Here is a 16,369-nt window from a genome sequence, read left to right on the forward strand (position 1 = left end):
GTTTTTCACTTTAATGGTTGTCGATGTTGATGTCGCTCTCCGGCTACGTTACACCAGAGAATACAATGCTGTCTCGGAAGAAAAGGAGGGAGTTTTGATGCTGACAGCTGCTGAGTTTTCTTCCCTAAGTGCTGAGAGATGTTTTTCTACCAAGCATCTGAAAAAGAGCCCCGCTGATGATAACACGACGGAGAATGCCAGCGGGGCCACATGTTGTGCATAAATTAATAAGTGATAATTACTCCCGCCTTTAGACAATTATTTTCGCACGCTCCTGTGACGCTTCCTCGGCTGTTAGTCGTCAATTCAAGTTTTATTTCTGCTCATTTGCTCGGATGATAATCGCTGTAGCTGGTAAACAGGCATCTGTAAGGCTCCGTTTGCTCCGTGAGCTCTTAGTGCTGATTCATATCCGCACGACAAGAGTTGCATCTGCAGGTAAATATTTCATCACTCACTATGCAGTGACAAAAAAGACAACTTTATTTCACTGTTATCCTCAGCCAAAAGCCAGCTTCGCATTGCTTCATATTCATAATTAATTGTATGAAGCAATAATTATACGCAAAGAACCACTCACGGCTGTAGCATAATGCCGTGTTGCACGACTATTCACTCTCCGATCTCCTCAATGTATGTTGATAAATCATCGTACACTTCTTAGGGCCATTTGAGCTGTTTTCCTGATTCGTGTCTCCAGCTGATCCTGCGGTACCTTGAAAAAAAGAAGAAAGAAAAAAAACAGTGCTTTTCGGATGAAAGAAAACAGCCAATATATATATATTTTTAAAACCCTGGCTGTCTCTAATAAAGAAATGCTCCCCCGCAGGATACTTTAATGGCAGTTTCTTTCTTTTTTCGGATTGTGAAATGAAGAGACGGGAGGGACGGGACAGAGACGCGGAGGCTGAAGATGAGATCTGACAGACAGGTTATGCCGCAAACTTTATGTTGACATGACCCCCCATCCCCGTGCTACAAATACACAGTACAGACAGTTGCTCGTAAATATGCAAAAAGAGGGAATTTGATACAAAACACACTTGTTTTGGGTTTTTTTTACAAACTTTTGGCTTCTAACAAGATGTAACTCAGGGGCACTGGATTAGAACTTGCATTGCAGAACTTTCATTTCGAAGTGTTACTTGATAAAATCATAGTCATATTTTGACTTCATATCCTCCACGAGCCTGAAGATCAAGAGGCTTTGAATCAGTCTCACGGGAGCCTTTCATGTTGAGCACGTTGGAGGCAAAAGTATTTTGTTCAACTTTTGGCAACTTTTGCAAACAAAAGGTCCCTGGATGTCACAGATTCATCGTGAGCATCGCAGGACCCCAAGGACATGTGGACGCCCCGTGTGACTGTTGTAGTTCATTGATCCATTCTCCATGCGGTCGGGAAGATGCACACTGCATCTTTTATGAAACATACTCATCTCCTAAATGACTAATAAGCAATGTCTTCCTTTAAAATGTGTTCAACTTTAAAGAAGCATTTTTGTTTATGTATTTCCTACATTCCACCACTGCATATGCAAACTATTTAGCTTAGTTTTTACATATGAATAACATTCAAGTATTTCGCTTTGAAAAGTTATTTTTGTTTATTGGAAAATAACAAGAATGCATCGCCATGAATCGTTTCTGTAAATTGACTTGGCTTAATCAACAAATGACTATAAAGGGGGAGGTCCTTCCCTTTCTGCCGTCGCCCACGAGACCTTGTTTTGGAAAAGATATCATAGGGTAGTCAACAGGAAGAGAAGAAATCTTTTTCTTTGTATTATCCCGTCTGAATATAAGTACACATACAAATACATATGACGTTTGTCATTTTAAAAGATAATTTTCCAAGTGGAAAAAGTCTCAGTTTATTGCAGGTCACTTGTTTCGGTGAACTACATCTCTCATCTTGCACAATGTGCGCCACCAACTCGCGCTAGCTAGGTAGCTTAGCTACAAATGTAATCTTATCTTTCCTGCTGGCTTTCATTCAGCGACTACTGGTCTTTTCTTATCAGCTGCAAAGAACACTGTTGAATACCGCGCATGTTTTATCTCCTCTTTATGTATATTTGGTGAAGGCTGCGTTGTCATTTGTGTTGGGCCTGAAACACAAAGATTGTCCCTTTGACTGAACTTGTTGGTCTTGACAACAACAACACACGTGTCCCGTATCGCCCCTGTCGTGTACACCGGAAACCCGCACGTGAGCAAACGCACTCTCACACGTGTGCTCTGTCGACGGGAGGAAACACATTTGTCCTCTGGAATAAAACGTAAACCCTCTGGATCAACCTGTAGTCGCCCGATCGCAGCTTGTAAGTCCTTTTAAGTTCTTCACGCTCGGTTGTGTCGCCGCGCCGCGCGTCCAATCAAAGCTTAATCCCGGTTTTTTTTCTGGACTAATGCCTATTGACTTTTCACAGAGGTCTTACTTTGAATCAATCCCCCAGCTGAGCGCACCGGAGGCTCAATGGTTACCGGCAGCATGAGAACGGGGCCGAATGATGTCTTTAAGTGTCAGCGGATGGAAATGAGACAATGGTGATGTGTGTGTGTGCGTGTGTGTGTGCACGTGTGTGTGTGTGTGTGTGTGTGTGTGTGCGTGTGTCATTACTGGAGACTAATCCCGTCTCCTTCCTTACCGCTAATGTCGTCGTCTTCATATGTACCTCTCTTTCCCTCCATCCATATTGTACCTCTCTTTTCCTCCATCCATATTGTACCTCTCTTTCCCCCCATCCATATTGTACCTCTCTTTTCCTCCATCCATATTGTACCTCTCTTTCCCCCCATCCATATTGTACCTCTCTTTCCCTCCATCCATATTGTACCTCTCTTTTCCTCCATCCATATTGTACCTCTCTTTCCCTCCATCCATATTGTACCTCTCTTTTCCTCCATCCATATTGTACCTCTCTTTCCCCCCATCCATATTGTACCTCTCTTTCCCCCCATCCATATTGTACCTCTCTTTCCCTCCATCCCTTTCTTTCTCTCTCTCCTGTCTCTGGGGGTGAGTGATGAGGAAGTCACGGAGTTCCACAAGGTTCTGTGCTTGGACCAATTTTATTTACCTTATATATGCTTCCTTTGGGCAATATTATCAGGAAACACTGCATAAACTTTCATTGCTATGCAGACGATACTCAATTATATCTATCGATCAAACCAGAGGAGACCAACCAGCTCGCTAAAATTCAAGAATGTCTTAAAGACATAAAAACATGGATGACCTGCAACTTCCTGATGTTAAACTCAGACAAAACTGAAGTTATTTTACTGGGCCCTGAACACCTCAGAGATCAATTATCTGGTGATGTGGTTTCTGTAGATGGCATTTCCCTGGCATCCAACACCACTGTAAAGAATCTAGGCGTTATCTTTGACCGAGACTTGTCCTTTAACTCCCACGTTAAGCAAATCTCAAGGATTGCATTTTTTCATCTACGTAACATTTCAAAAATCAGGCACATCTTGTCTCAAAAAGATACAGAAAAGCTGGTTCACGCGTTTGTTACTTCCAGACTAGATTACTGCAACTCCTTATTATCAGGCTGCCCTAATAAGTCTCTTAAATCCCTCCAGTTGATCCAGAATGCTGCAGCTCGTGTACTTACAAAAACTAAGAAAAGAGATCACATTACTCCTGTATTAGCTGCGCTGCACTGGCTCCCTGTAAAATCAAGAATCACATTTAAAATTCTTCTCCTCACCTACAAAGCCTTGATTGGTGATGCACCATCATATCTTAAGGAGCTTGTAGTACCATATTGCCCCACTAGAGAGCTGCGCTCACTAAATGCGGGGCTACTTGTGGTTCCTAGAGTCCTAAAAAGTAGGATGGGAGCAAGAGCCTTCAGTTATCAAGCTCCTCTTTTATGGAACCAGCTTCCACTTTCAGTCCGGGAGGCAGACACAGTCACCTCATTCAAGAATAGACTTAAGACTTTCCTGTTTGATAGTGCTTATAGTTAGGGCTGAATCAGGTTTGCCCTGGTCGAGCCCCTTGATATGCTGCTATAGGCTTATAGGCTGCTGGGGGATGTTTTAGGATACACTGAGCACCTCTCTCCTCTTCTCTCTCTCCTTATGGATACATTTACATCTCTCCATTGCACCTTATTAACTCTGCTTCCTCCCCGGAGTCGTTGTGACTTCACGTCTCATAGGGTCCATTGGACCTGGAGGTGTCTGATGCCTGGTGAGCCGGCCTCCCACCTTGGCCCTGCTGATGCCCCGCCCCCTCCTCTCTACCTCCTTCTGTTTCATGGATTGGAGTTCCATTTATACATTGTCATATTCATGTAATGTGTTTATGTAACTTTGTAAATGCTGTTCATTCTGTACACATGACATCTATTGCTTCTGTCCATCCGGGGAGAGGGATCCTCCTCTGTTGCTCTCCTGAAGGTTTCTTCCCTTTTTTCCCTGTGAAAGGTTATTTTTGGGGAGTTTTTCCTGATTCGATGTGAGGTCCTGGGACAGGGATGTCGTATGTGTACAGATTGTAAAGCCCTCTGAGGCAAATTTGTAATTTGTGATATTGGGCTACACAAAATAAACTGAATTGAATTCAAATAAACTGAATATTCTTGTTTTTTTTTCTGGTTTATTTATAGCGAATATTTTGACGTAAGATGGCTGAGGTCTTGCAGCTTCACGGAAAACGGCAGCTTTGTATCATGGCCAAATGAACATTTAGTGAAATCAGGGCCGTAATAATATCTTTCTGAAGTCAGTTTAAAAACAGCCTTTTAAACCAGGGAGCTGTACAAGGCAATGATATGCATGGTGCGCCACAGTTTATTTCCGTCTCTGGATCCTAAAATGTATAATGCAACAGAAGAGAATGTTTTAGCAGATGCAAATGTCAAAACAAAAAAAAACAACAACAACAACAGAGATACACACAGCAGAACAGAAAGAAACCCTCGTGTGGATTGGGGGCTGCTCCGCTACTCGAGTGTTCTTCAGCGTGCTAAAAGAGGCCCTTTGGGGTGAGCTGGGTATTATGGAGTGGCAAGGAGACACCAGTTCATGCAGGAGGGCCAGCGACAGGCGCCCCGGGGCTGCCTGTGTGTTTGCAGCAGCCCCTGCTGACCAAAAGAGGGACTGCAGCAGCGATAGCCCTGTCTGGTTTGTCTTCCCAGACGACGACACTGAGAGTTATAGGACTCAGGTGACACTTTGTTTGGACCTCAGTAGATAAAGAGACGTCCGTCCTTTCCTCAGTTAGCGGGGGGGGGGGATAATTAAGTGTGAAATACGCCTGAAGTCTGGTCGTAAGGCAACGCTCTGCAGACAGATGTGCATCTGTCCCCCGAGTGTCTGCCGTGTGAGTGATGCCTCTCTGTAAATGACTGCTTAATCGCATGGCATCCCATAAAGCAGCATCGCTGATGGCACCTTTGGTGTGTGTGTGTGTGTGTGTGTTTGTGACTAAGTACATGGGCCCGGACTGATTTAGTTATGATAGTTCCTATCCAGCAGTATATTTCGTCTTCAGTGTAACGATGAAAGGTTTTTGGAAATCATGAGACCATTTTTCTGACAAATAAATGGAGTGCAATCGTGCATGCGAAGCGTCAGTCGTTCTGTTTCCCCCAGTGGGTGTAGCGCCATGCTAAGCAATACACAGAGTTAAAATACATGAAATATTAAAAGAGATCATAAATGAATTATTCTCTGAAAAGGAGAACCTTTTTTTTGCGTGTGTTTGTGGCTTTGCTGCTTCATGTTAACTGACTGGAGGTCACATTTGACCTTTCTTTTTTTGAATATCCTATCTTACCACCTCCGAGCATGTAAGATTAGACATGGATCTGTAAAGTGACGCATCGCATGTTGACAGCCATCTATTGTAAGCAAAGACAACGAGCGTTGAAATATTGCTTGAATGTTGTTTAATGAGACTGATTGTATACTCGTCCTTGTGTTTATTTGCCCTCAACACCCTCGACACGGAGATGAGATGACCGCTGAGGATTAGGAACAATAATAGATAAATACATTTAAATAGGAAGAAATACATTTAGAAATACATTTAGAAATACATTCACGATCACATGAATAATAAATAAAACAATATAATAAGTAAAAGGGAAAATAAAGGCCTTCATATTACATTTTAAATGTATTATATGTAATGGAATATAAATGTATTTCCGTGAGTCATTTTTTATTTTGATGTCCTCCATGGAGGTCACAGCTCGGCAAAAGAGAAAAAAAAGGAATCTCTATTGCTGACGGTTACATGAAGGTTCATAGACAACATTTGGTCATTTGAATACGTAGCTACACAGAGATACAAATAAATGTGTTTAAGATCTGTATCTCGGCTGGAACATTAGAGGGTTTGTTTTCTTATCCAATATTTAGCTCCTAAATGTAAAGCATTAAGTAGCATGAAAATAAAATTCTGTTCAAGTACCTAAACAATTCTACTTAAAGATGCACTTGAGTGAACAATCCTGCGCCGCTGAACTCGCCAATGTGCCTTTTTTTAGCGTGTGAAAAGACACTAAAACATAACCTTTGCTATATGGGGACTAATCTCAGAGCAGAAAACCGAGCAAATGTCCTCTCAAGTTTTTATCTTTCATCAGAGAGTCAGAGAAATCCAGCTTCCATCTGTTGATCTCTAATCATGAGGACCTCCTTTGCACAAGGTTGGTCATGGATTGGTAATGATGCAGCCTCAATACACACACACACACACACGCACACACACACACCCTACACATTACTCATATGGCCGGATTCAGATTAATTCATGTAATTAATCAATTCATGAACTTGAGCATGTCTTACTGTGTGTGTGGGATTTAATCCTTTAAAGCCCTTCCCCCCACCACAAATACACACACACACACACACACACTCACACACACACGCATACACACCCGCACACACACACACACGCGCGCACACACACACACGCACACACACACACACACACACACACGCGCACACACACACGCACACGCGCACGCGCCCGTGGAGAAGATGAGATGCCACACACTGCAGTGCCAGCATGGTTATTGATGGCGCTCTGATTACACCTTCCATGAGGCTCAGACCTTTGCGTCCCGCTCGGTGCTGTGAGAGCTGAGTTAATGGGCGGGCGAGGAAATGAATGGCCACCTAAGTGAATGGATGTGTAATTATGAAATGGGCGATACAGTCAATGTAATTAGCTTGTTTATGCACGGCACAATGGATGGCGGCAGACGTTAGGGCCCGGCGTCCGCGGAGGGAGAGGAAGGGAGACGACGGAGAGCGGGAGGAGAGAGAGAGAGAGAGAGAGAGAGGGAAAAAACTCCTTATTCAGGCCTTTTCTGCCCACCCATCACATCAAGGCTCCAAATCAATCCTGCAAATTGGTTTGTTCCTCAACAAGGTTAACAAATGACGAAGGGACGGGGGGGATGAAATGGAGAAGGAGAGGCAGAACATGAGATAGAGAGGGAATATGTGAGCGCCGCAACGAGAGGGAGACAGAGGGTGGAGGGTGGGCTATGTCCTGCTGTTGACGTATTGTCTAATGCAGAGCAATGCGCGCGTGTGTATGTGTGTGTGTGTGTGTGTGTGTGTGAGGGCTGAAGGCCAACAGTTTAACCACAGAGGGGGTGAAGGATCCAGGTGATTGCTGTTTGTTACAGGTAAACCGAACCGGCTGAGTGATGGCATCGCCGCTCACAAACCACTTTGGTCGTGTGGCAAATGGGCGCGTTTGGGATGAGTTTGTGCCGCTGCACCGTAACACCCCCCACCACCCCTTTCCCTGTCACGATGAATTGTGGGGCCCATTTTCCTCCCATTTCCCAGCTGAGTCCAGCAAAATTGGAGAAGTAAATATATAAATAACAGAAGAACAGATGAGAAACGGCGGACACACGCCAGATGTGTTATTCTTCTCCTCTGACCTGATGTGTGTCTTTCTGTCTCCCTGTTTGTGTGTGTGTGTGTCTTTCAGGAACACTTCACGCCGGAGTGTAAGTTTAAGGAGTGTGTGTTTGAGAACTACTACGTCACCTACTCGTCCATCCTGTACAGACAGACCCAGTCGGGTCGGGCGTGGTACATCGGCATCAACCGAGATGGACAGGTCATGAAAGGGAACCGCGTCAAGAAGACAAAGGGCGCCGCCCACTTCCTGCCCAAACTCATTGAAGGTACCACCGATCAATATGTAGCCCACACTGAGAGCTGCTCCAGAAGGCAGGGACCACTGAGTGTTATCCTGACAGGTGCTCAGGGCTTTTATTTGTGTCACCATCTTCCAAGAACGCACAGGTCAGCATCCGTTCAGTCAAATATTCAGTTATCATTGTGTAAAAATAAATAAAAATAAAGTCTTTGATTTCAGCATCAAAGTTGGATCTTGACCTTTTAAAATAGTGATGGAAATAGTTGGCTGACAAAGCAGCCCCATTTTCCAAGAAAAACAATCTAATAAGTATAGTAAGTAGACTTTGAGCTGTGATATTTGAAAAGTCAAAAGGCATGTTACCGTGATATTATATTTTGGAACAGTACTTCGATGCCTGTCAGCAAATCACTTAACGATAATTGACACTGAGACCGACGAGCAGTATGAGGATTTTCATATTCATAGTCAAACTTAGGTCATTACTGCTCATCTGAAGTAATTAACAACAAAGTGCTGAAAGCAACACGTAAACTGCACCAGGGATTGTCTCATTTATCGAGAAAAAAAACAAAACAAGATATTCCATAGGGGCTTGAAATGTTTCTTTTTATTTATGAACCTGAAAACACATTGAGGCAATTTCCAAAGAACAAACTAAAGCAGCAAAGCTAGTTCTACTGTATCACTCTACCCAGTCTTAAAACTACAACCTTCTCCCTCCTCAGTGGCCATGTACCGGGAGCCCTCTCTACACGACGTCGCGGAGCAGAGTCCGCCCAGGAAAACGCCCAAGACCTCCGGTGACTCGCCCGCACTCAAGAACGGCAAGAAGGACCCTAAATCCAAATCCAAATCCAAAACCTCCTCCTCCTAGCGCTCAGAGACACGGGTTGGGAGAGGAGGGGTGGAGGACTGGGCACCAGCAGACAGCTGAACAGGGTTGTTAGGGCTACCCCCCCCCCCCTCACACATACACACACACACACACACACACACAGACACCTGCAACACTAACCCCATGTGGACTCTGCATACCACAATGCACTGGTGTAAAGTTGGAGAGAAAAAAAAGAAGAAAGTGGAGCTGGTTCAATGAGACCCCCCCCCCCCATCCACACACCCCCATGCAGCCCCCTATAAAAGCAATAACTCCACGAAGAGGTGAACAGTCGCCTTGCATTGTATAGCATGTCACCGCAGCGTGTTAAACCCGACCGGAAGGACATCCCACACGCACCCTCCCGCCATCATCAGCGGCCTCCTTCCAGTCGACCAACAAATCAAGAGCAACGTCTTCCTGGTTTCACCACAACGGGTGCAGCGGTCAAATCGGTCCCTCTGCAGCGCAATACTTCACATACGGCTTTTCATTTCCCCCCCCCGCTAATGTTAGCCTGACACAGAGCCATGCTAATGTTAGCCTGACACAGAGCCATGCTAATGTTAACCTGACACAGAGCCATGCTAATGCTAGCCTGACACAGAGCCATGCTAATGCTAGCCTGACACAGAGCCATGCTAATGTTAGCCTGACACAGAGCCATGTTAATGCTAGCCTGACACAGAGCCATGCTAATGTTAGCCTGACCCAGAGCCATGCTAATGCTAGCCTGACACAGAGCCATGCTAATGTTAGCCTGACACAGAGCCATGCTAATGCTAGCCTGACACAGAGCCATGCTAATGTTAGCCTGACAGAGAGCCATGCTAATGTTAGCCTGACACAGAGCCATGCTAATGCTAGCCTGACACAGAGCCATGCTAATGTTAGCCTGACAGAGAGCCATGCTAATGTTAGCCTAACACAGAGCCATGCTAATGCGGGGCTGTTACAGAGGCCCTCGCAGACTTTTTGTTCTGCAGCCATCTGCTCGTTGCACATCTTCTGTGCGTGTCTGCGACGTTGTGAGATGGCCTGTGTGTGTGTGTGTGTGTGTGTGAATGTGTGTGTGTGTGTGTGTGTGTGTGTTCCTTTCTTCCATTCACCTTTGGCGCGATTTGATTAGTTTGTGACATGGACTCAATTTTCCACTCGGCGGCACAACAAAAGCCCTCTCGTTCCTCTCCGGCTCTGTTAATGGAGTCTGGGGCTGATCAGAATCTTTCCACCCTTAAACGAGGGGCCATGAGCTCCCTCGACACACTGCATAACCACACACACACGCACACACACATTATTACTATATTACACTGACATTTCCACACACGCAGAGGTGTGTGTGTGTGTGTGTGCATGATATCCATGAGAGACGAATGCAGAAAATGATCACACGACTTAACACAACGATATGCATTGACACGCATGCCGACGTGGCGGGGGGTGTGTGTGTGCGTGTGTGTGTGCGTGTGTGTTTGTGTGTGTGTGTGTGTGAGTGCAGGTTCGGGGAGATGATGAGGATGTCATCAGTGAGATGGGGTACTGATGGAGCCCGACTCTGTAGCGTGGGATTGCACCCCAATAGCTTGTTTTCACTGTGGCTGGCCATGCATTGCACAAACCCCTGAGGCCCGCACATTATCTGTGGAGCCGCTGTCGCTCAGTGTGCTATTCTTGTCTCAAGATACAAAAAAAAACAATTATTGTACCTAGATTGTGATATTGCCTTATGACGAATGAGAAAATGAAATGTCTATATGACATTGCAGATTCACCGCTACACGCGTCGCTGTCCACATGCCGGAAATATTCAGTGCACTGAGTGTACAGCTATTTTTTTTTATTAAAGTCAGTTTACAAGTCACCGGGAGTACTACCGAGCAGGCAGAAGCAGCTCCGCCACACTGGAGGTGTGGAGAACACCACACAGGCCTGGAGATGAGACCCAAACCTGGGCATCTTTAAGACACCACCTGCCTTAAAGGGCCAGTGTGTAGGTTTTAGCGGCGTCTCGCCGTAAGGTTGTCGATTGCAACCAATCCGACTGGATCAAGAGGACCCGCTCCCTAAGTAGATATGAAGGATTCATTATAGGCAAATGAAACCACAACAATTATTTAGTTTCAGATAATTTTACACGAGTGAAAACAAAGTTATTTATATTATATTCCATTTCTACAAACGAAGCCCCCCTTAATCCTATACACTGGACCTTTAAACTAACTGGGGCTGCCTATATGTTTGCTACATTACTGACAGTCAGACTAATGCAACACATTGGCTACACTGGAGCTGTTTCCCAAATCCATACTATATTCTACTATTAAGCAGGTGGATTGTAATACTTCCTGTAGTATAAGGGTATAGTATACTCTATACCATTGGTATGTAGTGTGGTATTGGGATACACAGAGCATTATTACAGCTCGACTCGCATTGCACTCCTATAATATACTTTAGTGCATATGACACGTCATATTGTCTGACTCACAATGGACAGTTAAAAAATATATAAATTCTTCCATGAATTCTTCTTTCCTGTGAAAAACTTGCGCCTACATTAACCACACTGCAACCACCTACAGTACAATTGGAGATTCTGATGTGTAATGCTAGTAGCGGCCTATTTACCCTCGAGTCGCTAGCCTCAAGTAGAGATGAGGTCAAATTAAAAATACTAAAGTTTTCAGCCCCAGCTTCGGAAACTGACTCACGTGACATCAATTGAGGCCCTTACCGCTTCTTCTGGAGTTACAAAAAGCTTTAGACTATTTTATTTTTTTATATATATATATATATATATATAGTACTACTACCCACGACCTGTAAACAGACTTTTTAATGTATCAAATTGTTTCCAGTTCCCAAATGAAAAATAGATATATGAAAATAACCACATCCGAACCTGAACGCAACCCAAAGCCAAACATAATTTCTTGGATCTGCAGGCAGAATAATGAAAGATGCCACCACGCTGCATTTAGGGGGTGCGGGGAGCTTGACCCCATAGTAAGGACTAAAGTCAGGACATCTTAGCCTCTGCTGCTTTCATTTTGACCATTCTTCTTTTAATCCCTCTCTTTCATCTCCTCCAGCTTTATGAAAGTGCATTACTGAATCCCTGGAGTGGCCCTTTAAGTCTTTATTTACACCTGGACTAGTCAACTGAGCACCTGTGTTCATGCCATGAAACACCGCCATGCTGACTTGACCACATGAATCACTCGCTTGCTCAGATTATTTTTTTGATTTTTTTGAACCATGAATCTCTCCAGGAGAATTTGGTTAGGATGCAAAAGGAATTTAAGCCTTCTTTACTTGCCATTTCACAAGTGTTATACTATTATGATTGTAAGTTCATAGATGAAAGTTCAATGAAATTGATAGCTGTAGCACAAAAGAAGGATGGCGATTCTAAAATAGAGAAAATAGAACGACAGATGTGTTGCGTGTACTTTGATCACAGTTCTTCCCCATCCCTTGATTGTCTGATAGACTCTCCGTGAAATATTTCACTCTGCTCGTTCGAGAGTGGGCTTTGTGTGTGTGTTTCCATTTGTTCTTTCCATTCAACACAAAAAGCAATCATTTTTTCCTATCAAACTTTTCTCGCCACAATATGCCCGACAGGGTAATTGTTTCTGCCTAATGTTTATGTATTGTGGGAAGCGAGGAAGTCCTGCGTTCTCAGGAGGTAGTGGCGAGGTTAGATTGATGATCAGTGCTCAGAGAGAGAGAGAGAGAGAGGGACCAACCAAAGAAACGGAAAACCCACAGGGTGAAAGATTCTTTTCTTTCGGCAAAATAATTTGTGGTGACGAGCGGAAGGAAGTTTTAAGAGGGAATTATGGTAATGTGGACGGTGTTCCCTGAACACACACACACACACACATTTACACACACTTCTCCTTTCATGCATAATCCTCTGCTCCCCTGTCACCTGTGGTTGTAAATAATAACAGCTGATAACCCGTGCAGAATAGAGGCGAGCCGCGGAGCGAATTAATCTGCTAACTGAGAGGCAAAGCAAGCTTTACCAGTTTTCCCGAGTCCAGAAAGAGAACAGATTAGTTCACAGACGGAGAATGACGAGAGGGAGTTTAAAGGGGAAAGACGTGGGAAGTGAGGATGGATGACGGAGGAGAACGATGATTCAGCAAATGAACTACAGGAAGGACTTCCGAGGAGCAGAGAAAAGAGAAAATCAGAGTTATTCCCATGATTTGTTTGCTTTATTGAACATGAGGTACAGCTGAAACCTCACGTGCACACTGAAGACCTCAATTAAAGTGTCAAACAGACCCTCAGGTCAGTATGTGCGACCAGTCAGCCCCTGTGGATCGCTAATTCCAGAACACAATGTTTAAGTATTATATATTAGTTTAAGTAATTACACACATGTTTAATTAAAACTATAATAGAATGAAGACTGTAGGGAACTAGAGAGAGATAGAGATAGAGATATATATATATATATACACATATATAAATAAATATACTGTATATATATACTGTTAGATGAGAGGTGGCAGACATAGCCATGACTTCTGTGACAACTACTGTGAGTTTTAAGGGCTGGGAAATCTACGTTGCAATATTTTCTTATATATATGTCATGATTCTTGTTGTTTTTTTTTATTAAAAGAAGAGTATCTGCAAATGAGAGTTAAGGGCTAACATTGTAGTTCAAGCCATTAATAAGGACTACGGAAGTCGTGAAACATGATACGTCTGCTGTGATTTAGATGACATTTGGATTAGAGGTATGGACAATAAGCAATCTGTCAATCATGCACACACGCCTGCATTACGTGGGCATTTAAGAGGCATGGAGGGTCTAATGAAAGATGAGTTGCATCATGGGGAATGAAGGATCCGGTGTTCTGGTTTGAGTCGGCCTCTGGTTAGTCCCACAACCTTACGGACGTTTTATACTATATTGCTTGAGATCCTCTTTAACCCTCACAATACATGCAATATTATTTCCTGTTGATGCCTGTACAGATGCAAAATAATATCACATGAAATGGCATTTCTAGATAAGAGGATTCAAACTTATTTTGTTTTTGTTGCTATTTGTAGGGATACAATTATCTCATTGCCTGCCAGACTCTGTGTTAAAGTGACTTTAAAGCCATTGCAGCCAAGATTATTATTAATTCAAGCCATCAGATCTCACGATAGAGCGAAATAGTCTATTTTGTTTTCCATTCACCTGTCGTCTGTAATCTAATTACTGTATTTATTTTTTCTCCAGTGGCTAATGCAGATATTATCTTTTGTAGCCAGACGAATCATTAGATCTTATCTGGTATTAATAATATATTCGGGTGTGGGGGGGAGAAGTTTAAAAGAGGAGGCGTGAATATATGTGTCTCCCACTCTGTTAGCAGGGAGTTCCTTCTGCATAAAGGTAGATGACGGAGTCATTCATTGTGTGTGGAAACTTTGCATGATTGCATGAGCGTGTGTGCGTGTGCGTTTTGCAGTGTTCACACTCGCCCATTTGTCCCTGCTGTGAGTCCTTTGTGAAGCCTGAAATCAGCTTCTCTGTTCCAGCCGTCGGCCTTCAGGCTTCACTTCAAACAGGTCTGTGTGAATTACAAGATGTAAAGATTGCCATTGATCTCGGCGGCCGTCTATCTGAGCGCATGTTTGATTAGCGAACCCCTCTCCGTGGCCTAATTTACTGCTTCTAACTCACTGATGAATGTCTTTGGATTAAGCTCCGAATGTTAAATATTGGCCGTTGGACTTGGCATATTTCTCTTGAGTATATGAAGAAAAAAGAAAAAGGTGGCAAAAGGTGTGTGTATTGATAGCGGAGGGGGTTAAATAATGTATATCTTGCACGCTTCCCACATCTCACAAACAGACATATACACACACTTAGATCCCCGGGGACACCCCTCCCTGCCCTTTCTCCCGAGTCAGGGCCCTCCCTGCTTACCGAGCGCATTACAACTGCAGTCGACGGTCATCCGGGGTATGAAGGACTCTGAGAGAGAGAGAGAGAGAGAGAGAGAGAGAGAGAGAGAGAGAGAGAGACAGAGAGAGAGAGAGAGGCATGTGTCACACATTGTAGTGTAGATAACTCGTGCCCTCACCGCTCCCTTTTGAAATTCCACTTCCTCTCCCTAATCCCTTTTTCAAACACAACTTCCCTTTAACCTGGAGGCAGTATGTGTGTGTGTGTGTGTGTCTGTGTGTGTGTGTATGCGTGTGTGTGTGCTGGTATATATGTGTGTGTTCTAGACTCACTCATCAGCTTTGGTCTCTGTGTGTAATCGTTTTGTAACTGTGATTGAATATCCCTGTATGTCCAATATGTGTGAGGGAATAAATTATAGGCGGAGAGAAAGGGAGGAAAATAAATAGAGGATGAATCAGAGGCCGAATCGATGAGTACGAGTCCTTGGGCAGAAAGCAATGAAGTCCATTAACAAGGTGCAGCCACATTATCTAAGAGGGTGTGAAAAAAAGCATTAATATTGATATAGAAACCAACTGAGTGTTTTATTAGAGCTTTTGTTTTTCTAACACTTTTTTCCCTTTTTTTGTGAGCAGGGTTGCTGTTAAAGTAAGTGTGTGTGTGTGTGTGTGTGTGTGTGTGCGTGTGTGTGCGTGAGTGAGAGTTTGTGCGTGCGTGCGTTAACTTTGAGCTGGAGTCCCTTCACCACATCTGCAATGCAGCAGAAAACACAAAAAACGAGAGGGAGGAAGAGAAGAGTCTCACGTGATAAAAGAGTGACTCCGTCCTCTTTTTTTTTTTGTAGCTGCTTCATAAAATGTGCTTTTATACTGGAATCCACCTGAGGTCACATCCTGTTTAGTGTTAATTACGACCACTAACCTCATACGTAAAAATCAGTATGTGTTTTATAAAAGCACACCCACAATCCCCAGAGACATCTGCATTGCACACACACACACACACACACACACAGCACCCTGCACCAAGCCAGCGCAGATGTGGCTAAATGGGATGACCTTTCCAAACAGATCATGGGGGGACTTCACCTCTCACAAGCGAATGCACCCATAATGTTTTAGTGGTGACTTTGCAGTGTACACTATGCTAAAAGTTATTTATTTATCCCTTCTTTGTGTTTTTTGTTTAAAAAAAGTATGGATTTATAATGTGGGTATGTAACTCATTTATGATATAAGGAATACTGAATATTGGTATGAATCACTCTAGGTCCGTCCATGTGTGTGTTTGTTGATTTGATGTGTTTATTTCAATGTTTCAATGCTGTGTCTATTCTCCTGCCATATAATGTGGGATGTTGAACAATGGAGCTACAAAGAGTGGGAAACTTAAGTACGCCA

At 43.7% G+C, this 16,369-nt stretch overlaps 1 protein-coding gene across 1 annotated transcript in view; it reads left to right on the plus strand.

Moving 5' to 3' along the window:
• The window catches only part of fgf11a (fibroblast growth factor 11a), a 64,888-nt gene extending 55,854 nt beyond the window's left edge, over positions 1-9,034 (plus strand). Inside the window, exons 4-5 of the mRNA XM_034557773.1 lie at positions 7,984-8,182; positions 8,886-9,034. Of these exons, the coding sequence (XP_034413664.1) occupies positions 7,984-8,182; positions 8,886-9,034 (348 nt within the window). The remainder of the gene's footprint in view (positions 1-7,983; positions 8,183-8,885) is intronic.
• The last annotated feature ends 7,335 nt before the right edge of the window (positions 9,035-16,369 follow it).

Source organism: Cyclopterus lumpus, chromosome 18, assembly GCF_009769545.1.
Source record: "Cyclopterus lumpus isolate fCycLum1 chromosome 18, fCycLum1.pri, whole genome shotgun sequence".
NCBI classification, from domain to species: Eukaryota; Metazoa; Chordata; class Actinopteri; order Perciformes; family Cyclopteridae; genus Cyclopterus; species Cyclopterus lumpus.